Genomic DNA, 15,596 nt, shown 5'->3' with positions numbered 1-15,596 from the left:
GTCTCCGTCTTCTCACGGCCTCACCTGGAACCAGATGATCCCACTCTCGGGTGGGCTCCTTGCAGAGCAGGGCCAGGGGAAGTGCTTGTTGGAGGTTGGCAGAACTGATGGAAGAGGGTATTGCTGAATGCAGAGACTATCTATGGGTTCGGGGTGGTGGGGTCAGAGGTGGGTTCTGTTTTTATTTTCTTTTCCCTGCATTCCCTGCCCTTTCACTGTCCTCCTGCAGGGGCAAGGTGAGCCCAAGCTTGGGCTGGCTACAAAGGAGCCGAATGTGGCCTCAAGTCCATTATCTCTCCTCCGTGTACAGACATAGGGCTTGGGTACAGGGAGAACCCCTGGGCAGGGCAGGAGCAGGACAGCATGTCCTCCAACCTCCCATGGAGGAAGGGGCAGCAGGGTGGAAAGGCTTTGAATGGGGGCCAGAGGAGGGGAGAAGGTGCAGACTCTCAGCCCCACGAGGGGGGAGGGCTGGGAACCTGTTTTCAGGGCCTCAGATAGAGACGGGGGAGGAAAGTATGGCTACAGAGCACATCCTCTCTATCTGTGGGAAGGAGAGGTGGCCACAGGTGTCCAAGGTCTGTCTGGGGCCCACGCTAAGATCCTCAGATGAGAGGTGTTGAAGGGCTAAGCAGCTGGCCAAAGCTTCTGGCTGAGTCTGGAAGGCAGAGTCGGGTGTTAACCTTTGTAAAGGGATTTACCAGGGGACCAGCTCCAGAACCTCCCGCCATCTCTGGGCCTCACCTACTAGGAGGGGAAGACAGGTCCGGTGATAAAGGCGCACTTTCCACAATAACAAATCACAACTTCATATATACCGTGTGAACGATGATGGTTGTTACGAACGTGGACTTGTGGTATATGCACAGAAGTATTCTTGTATGGAGGCACGGCACACGTTCGCAGTTGTTCTCAGATTTGGAAGCACAAAGGGAGTTTTATGTACTTCGTAGGAGTTTGGTGTGTTTGCACAATTTCTGCTACATCTACTCCCAGTAGAATGTTGTTCAAAGTTGCCCGGATGAACACAGGAGAGAGACACGTTGCACGAAGTTTGGAATTCGCTGCAGATTTTCATCCCTGGTTGCCCAGATCAAGTGCAAGAGCATCTTCCCAGCCAGAACATGGGGTGCTTCGCTTCCAAGCATAAGCTTGGTTCTCCCGACTCAGACCCTCAGGACTTCTGTCCATGGATTGGTGCCTGTGTCTGACACGTTCCAAATGCAAGACTCACGAATGTGGTCCCTGTGGGAATTACTTCCCAGACCGTGGCTCATAAGTCTTATAGATCCTAGCCAGGCTTGTGGGACACCCTAGTTTTAGTGGGACTTAGTTTGTGAATGTTGTCTCTGCCAGGCAGAAAGAGATTCTTTTTTTATTTATTTATTTTTAATGGAGACAGACGGTTTCTTACCTGTTCTCCCTTCCTCTCTCTCCACAGTCATCTCCAGCCCTGGGAACCCTTCTCTAGATTGTAAAGAGAAGGAAAGAGCATGGGAGAGAGGAAAGATAATGGCCCACCTGATCAAACAGATACACACCTTATTCCCTGGGGGAAAACAGTTCCTTTCCAAGTGCCCTTGGACTTCAACTGGAAGATGAGGTCAATTCTTTTTAACCTATGTGGTTGTTCAGAGAATTCAAAGGAATCAAGTGCTCTATATGCCCAAAGAACCTTTGACACCAAGTAGGGTCTTTCTGGCCATGATTCATATGTGAATTTCTTTTCTTCCTTTTCTTTCTTCCTTTCTTTCTTTCTTTCTTTCTTTCTTTCTTTCTTTCTTTCTTTCTTTCTTTCTTTCTTTCCTTTTTAGACTTTATGTATTTATGAGACAGAGAGGGAGAGGGAAAGCATGTGTTGGGGGGAAGGCCAGAGGGAGAGGGACAAGCAGACTCCCCCGGCAAGCAGAGAGCCTGACGTTGGGCTTGATCCCACGACCCCGAGACAGTGACCCAAGCCAGTGACCCGAGCCAAACGCAGATGCCTGACCGACTGAGCCACCCATGCGCCCCTCCATATGTGAATTTCTTAAGTCCCAACAATTACATCTGATGTACCTCTGGCAGTCCTTGTTTCCACCTGTGAGGTCCCAGAGGCACAGAGAAGTGAATAACTTGTTTCAGATCACATAGCAGGGAGGTAGCACCCTGAACCTTCCATCCCAGATGTGCAGGGAAAGGATCACATTGGGGTAGCCTGTTTCTGGCTCTGGGAATGAGCCCACTCAAGATCAATGGGCCCCACAGTCACTCTTTCCCCCACGGTGGGAATCGGCCATGATCAATGCCTGTCCGTTCTCTGTGGTGACCACCAACTGCAAGGTAGGCAAGGAATGTCATCCTGTGAACTGGGAATTAGGGGCTGTCCGTACAGGGGCACTGCTCCCTTGTGCCTCTCGGGTTAACCACGCCAACAACGCATTCATGTCTTCATCAGCTGGTTTTGATTATCTGATAGGTGCAAGGCATCTTTCTAGGTGCTGAGGAGAAAGCAGTGAACACAATCCAGGAAAGTCCTGCATTCATGGCACATTCGTCCTTGAGAGGGGAAAGAGACAAGACACATAAGTAAGGAAAAGCCTGCGAGTGACAAACTGGGTTAAGCATGTGCGAGAAAACTGGAAAGGGACGTGGCCAGCGTGGTCAGAGAGTTTTGCACACACATGCAGATATTTCCTGTTTACCCATGAGCACATCGGCAGGCCCCACTAATCGAATGACACTTAGTAGATGAAAGAGGAAGGTACAACTGCGTGGCGCTGTCTGGAGGGAGTGAGGCAAAGGCAGAGAACTGATGGGAAAACTCATTTCCAGGCCTCCCTGCTCCTTCCCCCCGATCACACCCCATTTCTAGTGACTAATCCAAATATGGCTTCCTCTCTCCCCATCACCCCCAGTGTAAGTCTCTCCCACTATAATCATTTCTGGTCTTTGTCTCCCTTGGACATATTAATGAATAAAGCTCAAGGGAAACAGATCATCTAAACCTCTTACCCCCCTGTCTTGAACTGTCCCATCCATCTCTCGGAGGGCTGCTACACTGGCCCGTCGGACCACATCTGGAGCGTCAGGCTCTGGTCCTGATGACCCACTTTGGGAGGGGTGTAGTACGCTGGAGGTCATGCTGAGGCCAGTGTCCAGGATGGTCATACCTGAAAGGGACTGAGCAACTCCCTCACAGATGCTCAGTGACCCCAGGTTTGTCGTATGTGAAAGGCTGTCCTGTGGATGTGGGGTTAGACAGGCTCTTTGTAGGCCAACTTCCAGAACTACAAGTGAAGTGAAGAGGGACTAGCAAGAGAGATTCTCTACCAGCATTAACTAGTACCTTATACTAGACCTAATAAAATGAAATGGGGTGTCTGGAGGAGGAGTACAAATGCACACAGGGTGTACCCTCTCCTGGGAACATTGTAGAGAGGATCCAGGCGGCTTCATCTGAAATTTATGGTTCTGTGATCTAGTGGGATGCCCGAGGGCAGGTGATGGGAATAAATAAAGCTGGAGCCTCCCTCTGGGACTGCCTCAGGAATGGGCCTCAGACTGTTCCAGTTGCTTCTGCTGGGCATATTCACGTTGGTCTTCATGGATGAAGGTAAAGCCTGGTGAGGGAGGCGGTGACAGGTGGTGAGAGGCTATGTGGGGAGGAAAGGGAGGTGGCTTTTAACCTTGACTTTTTGGGCTGCTGTAAAATGTCTCAAGGAGAATTTTTCTCTTCTTTTCGCAGAGGACGGTGGCTCAAAATTGAAATGTATGGTGCCATTGGTTCGCAGGTTTTGCATAAATAATGACACAATGAGAGGGGACATTCCTGATTTTTTCAAACATTGTCTCTCTACCCTCCCTGACTATATTCTACTCTCCTCACTCACTGCTCTAATGCCTTTTCTGCCCCCAGCCTTGGGTGAAGGGGGAGGAGGCTTGAACCCTTGGGATCATAGCTGTCACCCACTCGAGGGAGTAGAGACCCCTGGCAGAAGTTGGGAAGGGTGTCAACTTCCTTCTTGTGAGGTCTACACCTCTACAGTGTAAATGTTGATATTAGGGTAGGCTTCTGAAGCAGACTTAACTTTCCCTAGAGCTCTGCTTTCAGTCTTTCCTCTGTTTCTTTAGGGATTCGATTTTGCAATGAATGTGATTTCTTTGATGGATTCAAATGTCGTAGTCACATGAAACGCTGTTGGAAGTTTAATTTATTCCTGCCATACAACAGGAGTTGTACCACAGATCACTATTACTTTGGGGATCGAGCGACAGGTACGTGGGGATTAAAGAGAGACACAAGACATTAACAATGGTGCCCACCTTCCCTGAAGTTAAGGTTTGGAGGGAAACGGGGACCACGGGAGAGACTTGGGAGAGTGGAATTCTCCATACACCCACCTGGGGTGGAGGCTCGGTGGGAGGCAGATGTCTTTTGCCTGATCCTGTGCAGAGAGACCTAGATGAGATGTAGACACAGCTCTGGGGACTCAGTCCTGTCCACAAAAAACCAATGAGGTTCTGGAGAGATGTCATTGCTAGGAAGACGCTGTGATTAAGCAAGGCGATCACATTTGCTTTTTTTTCTGTCTTTAGGGAGATATCTGTTTCATTTTACAAAACTGTCTTGTAAACCTTGTGAAGAGGGAATGTTCCAAGTATTCCATGACTTACTGAGAGAAACACATTGCTGCACTAATAAAAACATGTGTAATACAGGAAAGGATAATCTTGAAAAGTCAGCGCTGTATGGAGAAGATACAGATTACACTGTACATGATGATATCCCACCAAAATAAGTTAGTGGTGAATGAACTTCAACATCTCTCCCAGTGATCTTTGCCCTTCCCCTACACAATGGCCACATCGTTGTGCATTACCTCAAAACCCAGAGCCTACTCTCTACTCTGTGGCAGTGGATCTATCCGTGGGAGCTCCGTATTTCCTGTGTCAGTGCTTTCATCAAGAGGAAAATGGAATCACCCATCTCTGCCTTCTGCTTGGATTCCCCTGTCTTTACCACATGATACCGCTTGGCAATCTGTAACTGTCCTTAAGTTCTGAGCTAAACCTGGGGTAAAATCTCTGGCAAAGGGCACAAAGTATTTTTCTAGTATAGCTTCTGAGTAAAGATCAAGAGAAAGCAGAATGGATCAAAATAGGGACAAGAAATCACAGGAGATTTTAGAAGAAATATTTGGAAGGAGGATAGAAGAGGTATTTGGTGGAGGGCAGGAAGGGCTTGTATTAAGCAAGGGCTTGACAAAGTAAACGTGAAGAGGAAACTCGAACTTCCACAAAAGGAATAGTCAATGAACTAGACAAGAGAGTCTTTGTGTTTGCTGCCATTTTGGGGAAACTGTACCAACCACAGCTACACCTGACACATAGCCCTAAGCTACCATGTTTCTAATGATCTTATCTTACTTTCATGGCCAAATCCAAGTACATCAGGATAAGCACTTGGCCTCGTGTTGGCCAACTACTCTGTCTCCTGGCATGTGAGGAATACTGTACCACCCAGTTCTGAAAAATATTTAAATATTACCTTGCATTCAATGAACTCCTTGATAAAAAGCTGAATGTTTATTGGCACAACCCTGCAACAGATTATGTCAAGGAGAGATAAGAGTTTCAGAGTTCGCCGTAGTGGTCTAACAAAAATAATAAGCCATGAAGTGACAAAATGAATCCCCAAATTATTGTTCACTCACTTTAGGTTAAACTTTTCTTTTACCATGTTTGCCTTCCTATGTGTTAGAATCTACAGAAACTATTATATTTATTTTTTAGCTGAATAATTATATATATAAATATAATGTTATCCCATGCTTAGTAATTTTCCTCCTGACCCAGGCTTATAATTGCTTGTTGCTTTCTACCACATTGTATTTGCACAGATATAATAAAACATTTTAAAATACCAATTGATTTTGAAGTATTTGCAATATATGTGTGCTGGTATTTGCCCCAAATTGTGTCATGTCAGCAGGTGTATTATACTTTCGCATCTTGAGGAGTAGAAAATAACGGTAGGCACTTCCGTTCAGGGTAGCTTCATTTGTTTATATGGATGGAAGGGAGACGGTGGCAGTAGGTTCCAACAGTGAAGTGATTCAGGGCGGAGTTCCTGTGATGTGTCGGTAGTGCCTAGAATGGTCCCAACCCAGTCAAAACTGGAAACTTCAGATTAGAGAAGGGGAACAATATAGATGGTGAAGACGGTAACCAGTAGCAGGAAGACTAGCAGACAGACACTGAGTGATACACACAGAGGGAGACTCACTGCACAATGTTATAGCTGAGTTTGAAGTGAAGCTTCAGGAACCACTATGGCAAAGCCCCCGGAGCTTCATCATATCCAGACTGGCCTCCCAGGTCCAGTCTTTCGGAGCCCATCGTATTATGTTTCCCATCTTGGATTCCCGTGAGATTCTGACTCCCCTATTGCGCCATTTACAATACCCCAACACCTCCTAATTGTCTTGCCCAAGTGGAGTACATCTCTGTTCTTCACGTTTGGGGGTGGGGAAGATAGGAAAAAGAGGAAACAAGAGGGCAGACAGACCCTGAACATGCACCCTAGTTCTAGATTCTGATCCAGAACACTCATGGAGGCCAAAGTTTCCTTACTTGGTGGAAAAATTGATCAAAGGAAGACAAACCAATTGTATGGAATTAGAAATCTGGAGGATTATAGGGGCGCCTGGGTGGCACAGTCGTTAAAGCGTCTGCCTTCGGCTCAGGGCGTGATCCTGGCGTTCCGGGATCGAGTCCCACATCAGGCTCCTCCGCTGCGAGCCTGCTTCTTCCTCTCGCACTCCCCCTGCTTGTGTTCCCTCTCTCGCTGGCTGTCTCTCTGTCACATAAATAAATAAATAAAATCTTTAAAAAAAAAAAAAAAGAAATCTGGAGGATTATGAATAGTAGGAAAAGAGGGTTTCTTGTGTAGAAATGTGTGTAAAATCGTAGAAACCCAATAGAAATGTGTTCATGATAGACAAGTTCTCAGAAAACCACACCTCAAAACTTCTGTTCTGCTCACAAATTTTGCACCAGTCATACTGACACACCAGGAGGCTGGCTCCAGAGCCTCACGCAGAGATATGGGATACTCTCCAGACACGTTATAGAATCCGGGCTTACTCTGTGATCTCATGGTTTTTTTATGGACAAAACTCTAAAACAACTGCTGAATATTTCAAAATATACCCTGTAAGTATTCAACACAGACGTACAGATTGCCTGATTTATTCTGGGGGGTGGGGGGTGCTGCTAAAAATGACAAAGAAAAACTGGAAACATAAACATTATTTGTACTCTTTCGACACTTTGGGTGCGTGTTTAGTCATAGTTCTATCACAGACGGATGAGGGCAGGAAAACCTTCCCCCTGGCCCTCAGGCGGAGGAAATAACCTCTGGAAGAACGCTGGCTGGAGGTTGAAAGTGCCTGCTTTAAACTTCTTGGGCTGATTTTAAATCTTTGCTTAGGACCATCCGGGTAGGACTGGGGTCTTTCTGTTGGGACAAGTCAGAGACAGCAGTGTGGCTTATGCACCTCTGATCAGTAAGGCAGAAGAGCTAGGACAGCAAAAGGAAAGTGCCATACCCCAAAGCAGGGTCTGCTGGGGTGGCCTAAGACCTCAAAGATCTCAGAAATACTAGAAATATGCCACTAAAATTCCTCACACAAACACAGAGTTCCACTCTAAGGAAGAAAGAAGCAGTCCGTAGCAATGAAGTCGAGCAGGGAATCCAGGCGAAAGTTGCAAGAGAAAGTTCGAATCCTGGGTGGGAGAGGGGATGGCAGGTAGCAAGTCCTGGAAGTCACTATGGGGGTTGCTCTAGAGAGATGAAAAATTTTAACTACTTCCCTTTCAATGCCTTCAAGAGATGAAGCTCGAAAGCTCTCCCGGCCCACCGCCAGCCCCAACATAGGAATCTCCCTGGAAAAACACATTTAATTTAACCATGCATGACATAAAAGAACAGCAGAGAAACCCCATATAATGTGATGAGACAAGTGCACTGAACACTATACTTATAGAAAACAAAAGGATGCCAGGAAAATATGGCTTCGAAATGGATAGAAACTCAATACTTTGAGTGCAACTACACGAAATGAGAGAAATGATAGAAACTATGAAAAAGCAGCATAGAAAAAACTGTTTAAAGATTCATTTATTTGAGAGAGAGAGAGAGAGAGAGAGAGGCACGCGCACACACATACACACACACACGCAGGCACACGTACGAGTGGGGGGAAGGGAAGAGGGAGAGAATCTCCAGCAAACTCCCCACTAAGATCATGACCTGGGCTGAAACCAAGAGTCCAACATTTAATTGACTGAGCCACCCAGGTGCCCCAGGAAATTTTTTTTTTTTTAATGTTCAGCTTCCTTCTCTAAGAATTCAGTCTAAAAGCCATTTGGGGGGCACCTGGGTGTCCCAGTTGGTTAAGCGTCTGCCTTCGGCTCAGGTCATGATCCCAGGGTCCTGGGATCGGGCCGCACCGGGCTCCCTGCTCAGCCCTCTCTCGCTGTGTCTCCCTCTGTCCAATAAAGAAATAAAAATCTTTAAAAATAAAAAATTAAAGCCATTTGGGCTGAGCAAGGTAGATCTCCATGAAGGAGGTTACTGGGTATGGGCCCAACATAGGCTGTTGGAAGCCCCCGTGGGTGAGGACAACATCCATGCACTTTGGTGCGGATTGTCAGAGTTGGCTCTGGCGAGGAGGGTGTCCCTGCAGAGTGGTGTGGTGGTAGAGGTGGGTGAACATGGGCGGGTGGCGACTGAGTGGATCGAGCAGGGTGTCACTTGGTCCATTGTTGGTCACTGGAGTCCAAACTGCATGAGGAGGGCAACTTGTGGGGTGGACAGCAGTGGCAGGCTGGTAAGGCACATTGAAATGTAAGTGGGGTGCATGGTGACCCAAAAAAGGATTTGGCGCCTGAAAATTGCAAGGAGGGTATCTGCAAGTGGGCGTAACACTGGAGTAGCCTGCGGTGGGGTGCTGGAGCCCAAGGGTCAGGTGGTGGCAATGGGAGTTCGGTTTTATACAGAGGGGAATAACAAAATAAGAAATGTATTGAGGATAATAGGAGCCCCATTTCTCAGTTTTGTAGAAAGGATTTATAAACATGGGAAGAGAAAAAAAATGAGAATCAATTCTAGATGGAAGTATGTATGCGGGGAGGGGGTGTGCACACCCGTGCACACTTGCATATGTACGTACACACATGTATTCTTCACCTTTGACCATGGCGAAGTGCTAAGGGCAGTGAGACTCCAGTAGCCATGTGCATACCTAGTACCCCAATTTTGCTTTCTAAATAACTTTCCCCCTGAGAAGAAGCAGGGCTTCCTAGAGGGAAAGTACAAAATGAGCCTGGACTATTTGGCTCCTGCAGATATAAGGAAATGTTCCAAGAACGATGAAGAATATTGAAAGGTACTAGCAGCAAACTTGAAGTGACTCTTGCTGACCAAATGTAAACATTAAAATATGAGCAACAGTAACAGATTATAATCAGTTCAACAAAAATAGGAAAATGAGCTTATATTTATATAATCAAATAAATAGGCCTCATCCTACCAGTTTGTTAGAAGTCAGTCTCCTTCCGTGTGAGCATGCTCATTCCCACTCCTATTTTTCCCAGGGTGCTAGAACCATACAGAGTTGGAAAGCCTGAGTGTGCGTGAGGGAGGGGGCGGCGGAAGCATCCGCTCATGGGCACAGCTCTGTATAGAGGTACTGTTGAGATGTCCAGTGGCCAGACTCACATGGCTTGCTCAGATCCCACCAATTTCAGCCTCTTCCATGCCCTGCTAGACACAGGGGACTATTTGTGTGGCTGCGTCTGGTCTCATCTCCTTGGAAGTATCCTGCAGCTCTTCCGAATCTAGGGGTGGATGCCTTCCTGTGAGGTTGCCAGGGAAGCAGGGTGCAAGTTACTATCTCTAGACCCCCTAGACGTCCTCTGCTCTTCTCCCACCCTCAACCTCAAAGAGAGTCTCATTTCTAGAAGTCAGAAAAGCTTTCTCTCTTCAGGATTCCTGAAGAAAGTTCCTGTCTACTCTCTATGCTTCTCTTCACTCTGGGAATAGCATTCGTGAACAAAATTCAAGAAGACCCAAGCTATCTCTTTTCACTTTGCTAGTTCCCTCCTCAAGAGGCCAGGATTATGTGCTTTAGTGGGAGTATGATAAGAAGGATAATATTGAGAGAGAAGCATTTAAAAAGAGGAAAGAAAGAAAGAAGAAAGAAAGAGAGGAAGGGGGAAGGAGGGAGGGAGGGAGGGAGGAAGGAAGGAAAAAAGGAAAGACAGAAAAGAAAAAAGGAAAGAAAAGAAAAGAGGGAAAGAAGAAGGGAAGGCAAGGGAAGGCGAGGGGAGGGGAGAGGAGGGGAGGGGAGGGGAGGGGAGGGGAGGGGAGGGAAGGGAAGGGAAGGGAAGGGAAGGGAAGGGAAGGGAAGGGAAGGGAAGGGAAGGGAAGATCCTACCACAGAAAGAAGGGGAAAAGCCAGGAAAAGAATGGACCTATCTCATCTTCCTTTTTTTTTTTTTTTTTTTTGAGAGAGAGAGAAAGAGAGAGAGCACGTGAGGGGGGTGGGCAGAGGGAGAGAGAGAATCTTAAGCAGGCTCCGCGCCCAACCCAGAGCCCAAAGCAGGGCTTGATCTCAAGACACTGAGATCTTGACTGGAGCTAAAATCGAAAGTCAGACACTTAACTGACTGAGCCACCCAGGCACCTCTCGTCTTATTCTGAAGCAACTTCGGCACACAGTGAAAGCACTAGGTTTCGTAAAAACCTGCAGGAGACCTTGGTCTTACTCTCAAAGTGTTTGTTGCCCCCACTCCACCACCACCGCCACCACCAGGAACCAAGACGGAAAAATCTAGAAAAGAAGAGGACTTTTTCCTACATATGCAGAAGGCAGAACCATGTGTTTCCGACCTGAAACATGGCTCTCTAGGAAATCACTGGGAAGAGGCGGGGGCAAGAATGTCATCCAGAGATCGGGGCGCCTGAAGGACAAGCAGCCGCTACAGGATTTCATTGCATAAGTCATAGCCCCGGCAGCATCTGAACTTCACCCAGTAGACACTCCATTTTATCTTGTCCACGTTAGCACAGTTTTTCAGGCAGCCCATGAAGGTTAACCACAGAGTCCCATCTTCTGCAGGTGGAAGGAAAAACAGATTAGCAGAGAGGCTTCTGCAAAGAAACTTCTTTCCAGCCCAGACCAGCAGACAAGAACCGCCTTGTGTGCAGTTCAAGTCTCTGTTATTCAAAAGCGCAAGATGTTGCGAGTTGAAGGCGTCCCGGAAGGAAAGCAGCGGAAGAATAGTTTGAAAAAATTCTTGGTGTGTGGGGAGGTGATGACAGCAGCAGTGGAGGGATTTCCAAAGCTGGAGGTCTCAGTGGAGAATCTTAGCGCTGGCGGAAGTCGGGGTTATAAATGCCAAGGGTTCACTTAGCACGAACCGTAGGAAAACCGAGAGGGCCATGAAGCCAGTGTCTATTGGCGACACTGACCCCCCTATCTCCACAGTTTAAAACCACCCCCAAGAAGGTCCAGGCAGGGACAGACAAGGAGCCGCGCTCCCCACTCCAACAAGCACCTACTCTCCACTGGCCATACTGTGCCTCCCCTCTTCTCTCTATCCAGTCTCCCAGTTTTCTGCAGGCTTCTCAAAATACTGGTTCCAGAGCTACAGATCCCCACCCCTCGGTGACCACCTCCATCCGGTTTTCATTATGGCCTATGATAGGCGTAGAGAGATCAGGCATCCCGGGGCTGGGGCTGCGTGGGGCAAAATAAAGCCCCTGCTTTTTCCTATGGCTCGTATGTCCTGGCCGGCTTCCCCCACCCCCATCCCCCAACTTACTCTTGAAAATCCTGCCAGTCATGCAACCCTCATCTTCTGCCGCAGTGCATATCCCTCTGCCTCTGGAACACCTCTCTCCTGGAAACTGGATATGGCACATCCTACACTGAACGATGTCTGTCATTGGGGCGGGAAAACCGGGAATAGAAGTGAGAAGCGGTTTCACACAGCCATGAGAAAACCCGCCTCCCTTTCAGATCTGAAGTCGGCTTGGAGTCTGGAAGGCTTTCCCAGAGACCCATGAAGGGTGGGCCTCTGCCTCTATTAAGAGAGGCTAAGCCAGGAGAAGGACTGGAGTTTATGGTCTCGGGAGTTTGGCCTGGGAAACATGGGAGGGGAAAGAAAAAAGAAAGGGGCGGGACAAGGAAAAGAACGAAATCAAGATCAAGATAATCAGGTCTTCTTCATACTCACTGGGATAATGGGCATCCTCAGCAAATAGTTCATGGACTGTACCGGCAAGGAGAAACAAAACCAGTCTACAGTTTTGTCCAAGATTTAGCCCTGCATAGGGCCCCTGCGATGCTTGTGACACACGGGGTCCATCCTGTGCTGTTCACCTGGGGCCACTCTAGGCTCTTTCTGTCCCTCCAAAGCCTTGGCAGCTGCCTCCTGGCATCTCTGCACGTCCTCCTTCCTTTCAATTCCCTTCACCTCCGTGGGGCCTCTCAGATACCCTACCGACCCCTATAGCACAGACCAGGGGAGAAAGATAAACGCACTGTTTCCCCCTCATTCCCCTCTTTGTAATTGACCGATGTGCTTTTCTTAGCTACATGTGCCTGGAAGCTGACAGTGGGGAAAAGAATCTGAAATTCATGAAGTTGCCACCTGATAGGTCTGGCCAACTAGTGCCCGTAAAGTCAATACTGCGCTCCCTCCTTTCCCCTTGACTGGCCCTGTAGTTCACTCACCCTGAGCCTTGTTGACTGCGGCTCCTGCTACTTTGTCAACCTTCACATCAGCTCCCAGCCCAACCCATCCTGCTCTCAGAGGCTGCTGAGTGCTGAAATTCAAGGTCTATCTCTGGGTTCCTTTCAACACCCGATGCCCACTCTGCCCGGCTCATCTCCTCCCTCCTCCCATCTTCCCCCTCCCACACCACGATCTATTTCTACTCACTTGTGTGTTCGCTCTCATGCAGTGACCCAGACAGTACTGTTGGGGAAAAAGACACGTGCTCTGCAGACCTCATTTTACAAACCCTGCCTCACAGCTTCTATGAAAATCGTCTCAATTCCCTTATAATCCACCTATTTCCTCCTCTAAGGGGGAGAAGAAGCCTCTGGTGAAGGTTCCAGGGATGTGAGGCATTGGAGGCGAATGGCATGGTATGTGGCATGCGGCTCCCATAAAAACATCCCCATCGTGGGAGCTCTGACCCATTCCCCTATTCTGGACACACCTCACCAACTGTCAACCCTAGGGACTCACTTCTAATGCAGCCGAGCAGGATGGGGAGTCCCAAAAGCAGGGGCTTGTCCATTTGGAAAAGAGAAAGGAGCAGGTTAGGGCAGGAAGCTGCCAGCCGCCTATTTATACCTCTGCCAGGCTGGCTTTCCTAGGAGGGGTTAGGGGTGGGGACACTGCAAAAGGGCTTGAAAGGCATCCTCAGCTCCTAGGGAAACCGGTGACTTTGTGTTTCTCTTTTTGCAGAACTGGGGAGAAAAGGGACCAGCTCTTCAAATCAGGTCCTGGACCTGATTTATTCCAGTCTGACCACCCAGGATGGTTGATGCCGTGTTGTTTTTTTTTTTCATGGTACCACACTGTGGGACAATACGAGGATAAGTCAGAGCTAGGTGGGTAGGATTCAGAGACATCTATGCCAAGTTTAGTCTTGGCACGAGCCTACAGAGTCTACGAGCACGAATCATTGCAACACAGGAAGGACGCCGAGCATAGACGCACACCGAGCATAGACCCTTAAAAAGGCACACCTGTGGGGAGTAGAGCCTCTTCTCTGCTGTCATCGCAAGGAATTGAGGGAAACGTGCATGTCCGTGCTTAGGGCCAAGCAACAGAGGGAGAGAAACAGCAACTGGAACGAAGCAGATTGCAATGGGGCACAATTTAGGGCTACAGAGCAAAGTGGGATCTTGGTGTAAGCCAGATGTTGGCTGAAGACACAGGGGACGAGAGTGATGTGTGGAGGAGATTTTCTCCATGATATATCGGAGGTTATAAGTATAACTAGTTAACAGCTTACCTGGGGCACCTAGGACCCTGGTGAAGCTTTGAAGTAAGACCATTAAGTATTTATGTGTTACTTACACACACACACACACGAATGACATCACTGATTCATGTGTTCTGCATGTTTACGAACAGATCTTTCCCTTTCCCTCCTCCCGTCGCCCAGGAATTTAGCATCTAAACCATCTTTACATTCCTTTCTCTGACCTTTCGAGCTCTCCCTTCTTTACCTCCTAGGAATTCCATGTTTCATTGTTTGGCTAATGGCAGTCCACAAGAGAGAAGGAAATGCTCTCTTCCTTCTTCCTTCGCCTCCTCAGAAACTGTCTCTTCCCCAGTGACACTCCTGAGCTATGATTATACCACTTCTAAAGCAGAATTTTCCTCTCCTAGCCTCGCGATCCGCCTGTATCCCTAGCTTACAGTGAACCTTATTTTATTGACTTACTTTTCTCTGAAAATCTCCCCAAATTTATATTTCCAGTATGAGTAGCCCATCATACCTGATTTTCTTACCGGGCCCCCTCTTTCCTTTTCTCAGTGCCCCTTACTCTTTTCTTATCCTCCTAAGGCACCCCACATAATTCATTTTATGTCATATATTTCAGACCTATGACTTAACAGTATTCAGGAAAGAGTCCCTTTTGCCGATTACCCCGAAGTTTCTAGAGGTCCGTCCCAATCCCTTTGCTCGTGATGTTCTCTCTTCTCACCACCACAGAGTTCTGGGGTTACACCTGTTAGTCCAGAAGAGCAGCCCAGCTCCTCCACTCTGGGAGTGACCAGGTGGGTGCCCAGTTGGGTCCTCATGTATATGATTGGAAGCTGCTTCGATTCGGTACTAACATTTTTGGTTTGCATCTCCAATGTTGCCACGTAAAACAGTGAAAACAAAATGGTGTTTTTTGAATGGGAATTCACTTTGCAATGCTCAAGTATCATTTTTACTTTTTTAAGATTTATTTATTTAGAGAGAGAGAGCACGTACGCGCATGAGGAGGGGGACAGGCAGAAGCAGAGGGGGAGAGAGAGAATCCTCAAGCAGACTCCCCACTGAGCACGGAGCCCAACTCGGGACTCCATCCCAAGACCCTGAGATCATGACCTAGGCTGAACTCAAGAGCCGGATGATTAACTGACAGAGCCACCCAGGCGTCCCAAGTTATCATTATTTTTTTTTAAAAGAAACAGATCTACTCTGCACAGGGAATACAGCAAAATATCCAGAAAATCATTGGTAATGAAGATATTTTCACATAATGACTTTTTAATAGGCTCACGGGGCTGGAGGTGAATACCAGCGGAATCTGAGGAATGAGACCTCGGCCGAGGCAGATCCCATGTATAAGGAGGCTCGAGCAAACGAAGAACCCCAATTCTTGTCCCAGTGCAGCACCAGTGGCCTCGGGGTGGAACCAGCCCCCACAGGACTCGTTCCGGTGATCTAGCAGGGACAGGACAGTTTCTTCTAATCAGTGTTTGGGAAAATGGTCCGATCAGAACAGCCTGCCTCTTTTCCCTCAGGC

General features: G+C 47.9%; 1 protein-coding gene and 1 long non-coding RNA gene across 2 annotated transcripts; one reads left to right on the top strand and one right to left on the bottom strand.

Annotated features, from left to right (window-relative positions):
* The first annotated feature begins 543 nt into the window (after positions 1 to 543).
* On the top strand, positions 544 to 5,909 carry LOC130544536 (uncharacterized). The gene is made up of 2 exons (XR_008960891.1): positions 544 to 4,257; positions 4,579 to 5,909. It is a non-coding gene; the product is annotated as an uncharacterized LOC130544536 (long non-coding RNA).
* Positions 5,910 to 11,028: 5,119 nt separating this feature from the next.
* On the bottom strand, positions 11,029 to 11,998 carry PATE1 (prostate and testis expressed 1). Its single transcript, XM_026505238.2, has 2 exons — positions 11,875 to 11,998; positions 11,029 to 11,162 (listed from the first exon to the last, which is right to left on the bottom strand). The coding sequence occupies exons 1-2, from the start codon at positions 11,996 to 11,998 to the stop codon at positions 11,029 to 11,031; spliced, it is 258 nt and encodes an 85-aa protein (XP_026361023.1).
* Between the last annotated feature and the right edge of the window lie 3,598 nt (positions 11,999 to 15,596).

The sequence above is a fragment of the Ursus arctos genome, unplaced genomic scaffold, assembly GCF_023065955.2.
Source record: "Ursus arctos isolate Adak ecotype North America unplaced genomic scaffold, UrsArc2.0 scaffold_22, whole genome shotgun sequence".
Taxonomy (NCBI): Eukaryota; Metazoa; Chordata; class Mammalia; order Carnivora; family Ursidae; genus Ursus; species Ursus arctos.
This window is presented reverse-complemented; position numbering and strand designations above follow the sequence as displayed.

Bases quoted from the DNA above. Each gene is read 5' to 3' on its own strand.
- PATE1 (XM_026505238.2), bottom strand. From the start codon at position 11,998: ATGACAGACATCGTTCAGTGTAGGATGTGCCATATCCAGTTTCCAGGA. The intron at 11,163-11,874 runs GTAAGTTGGGGG...TTCCACCTGCAG, and splicing joins GACTGGCAGGATTTTCAAGA to AAGATGGGACTCTGTGGTTA.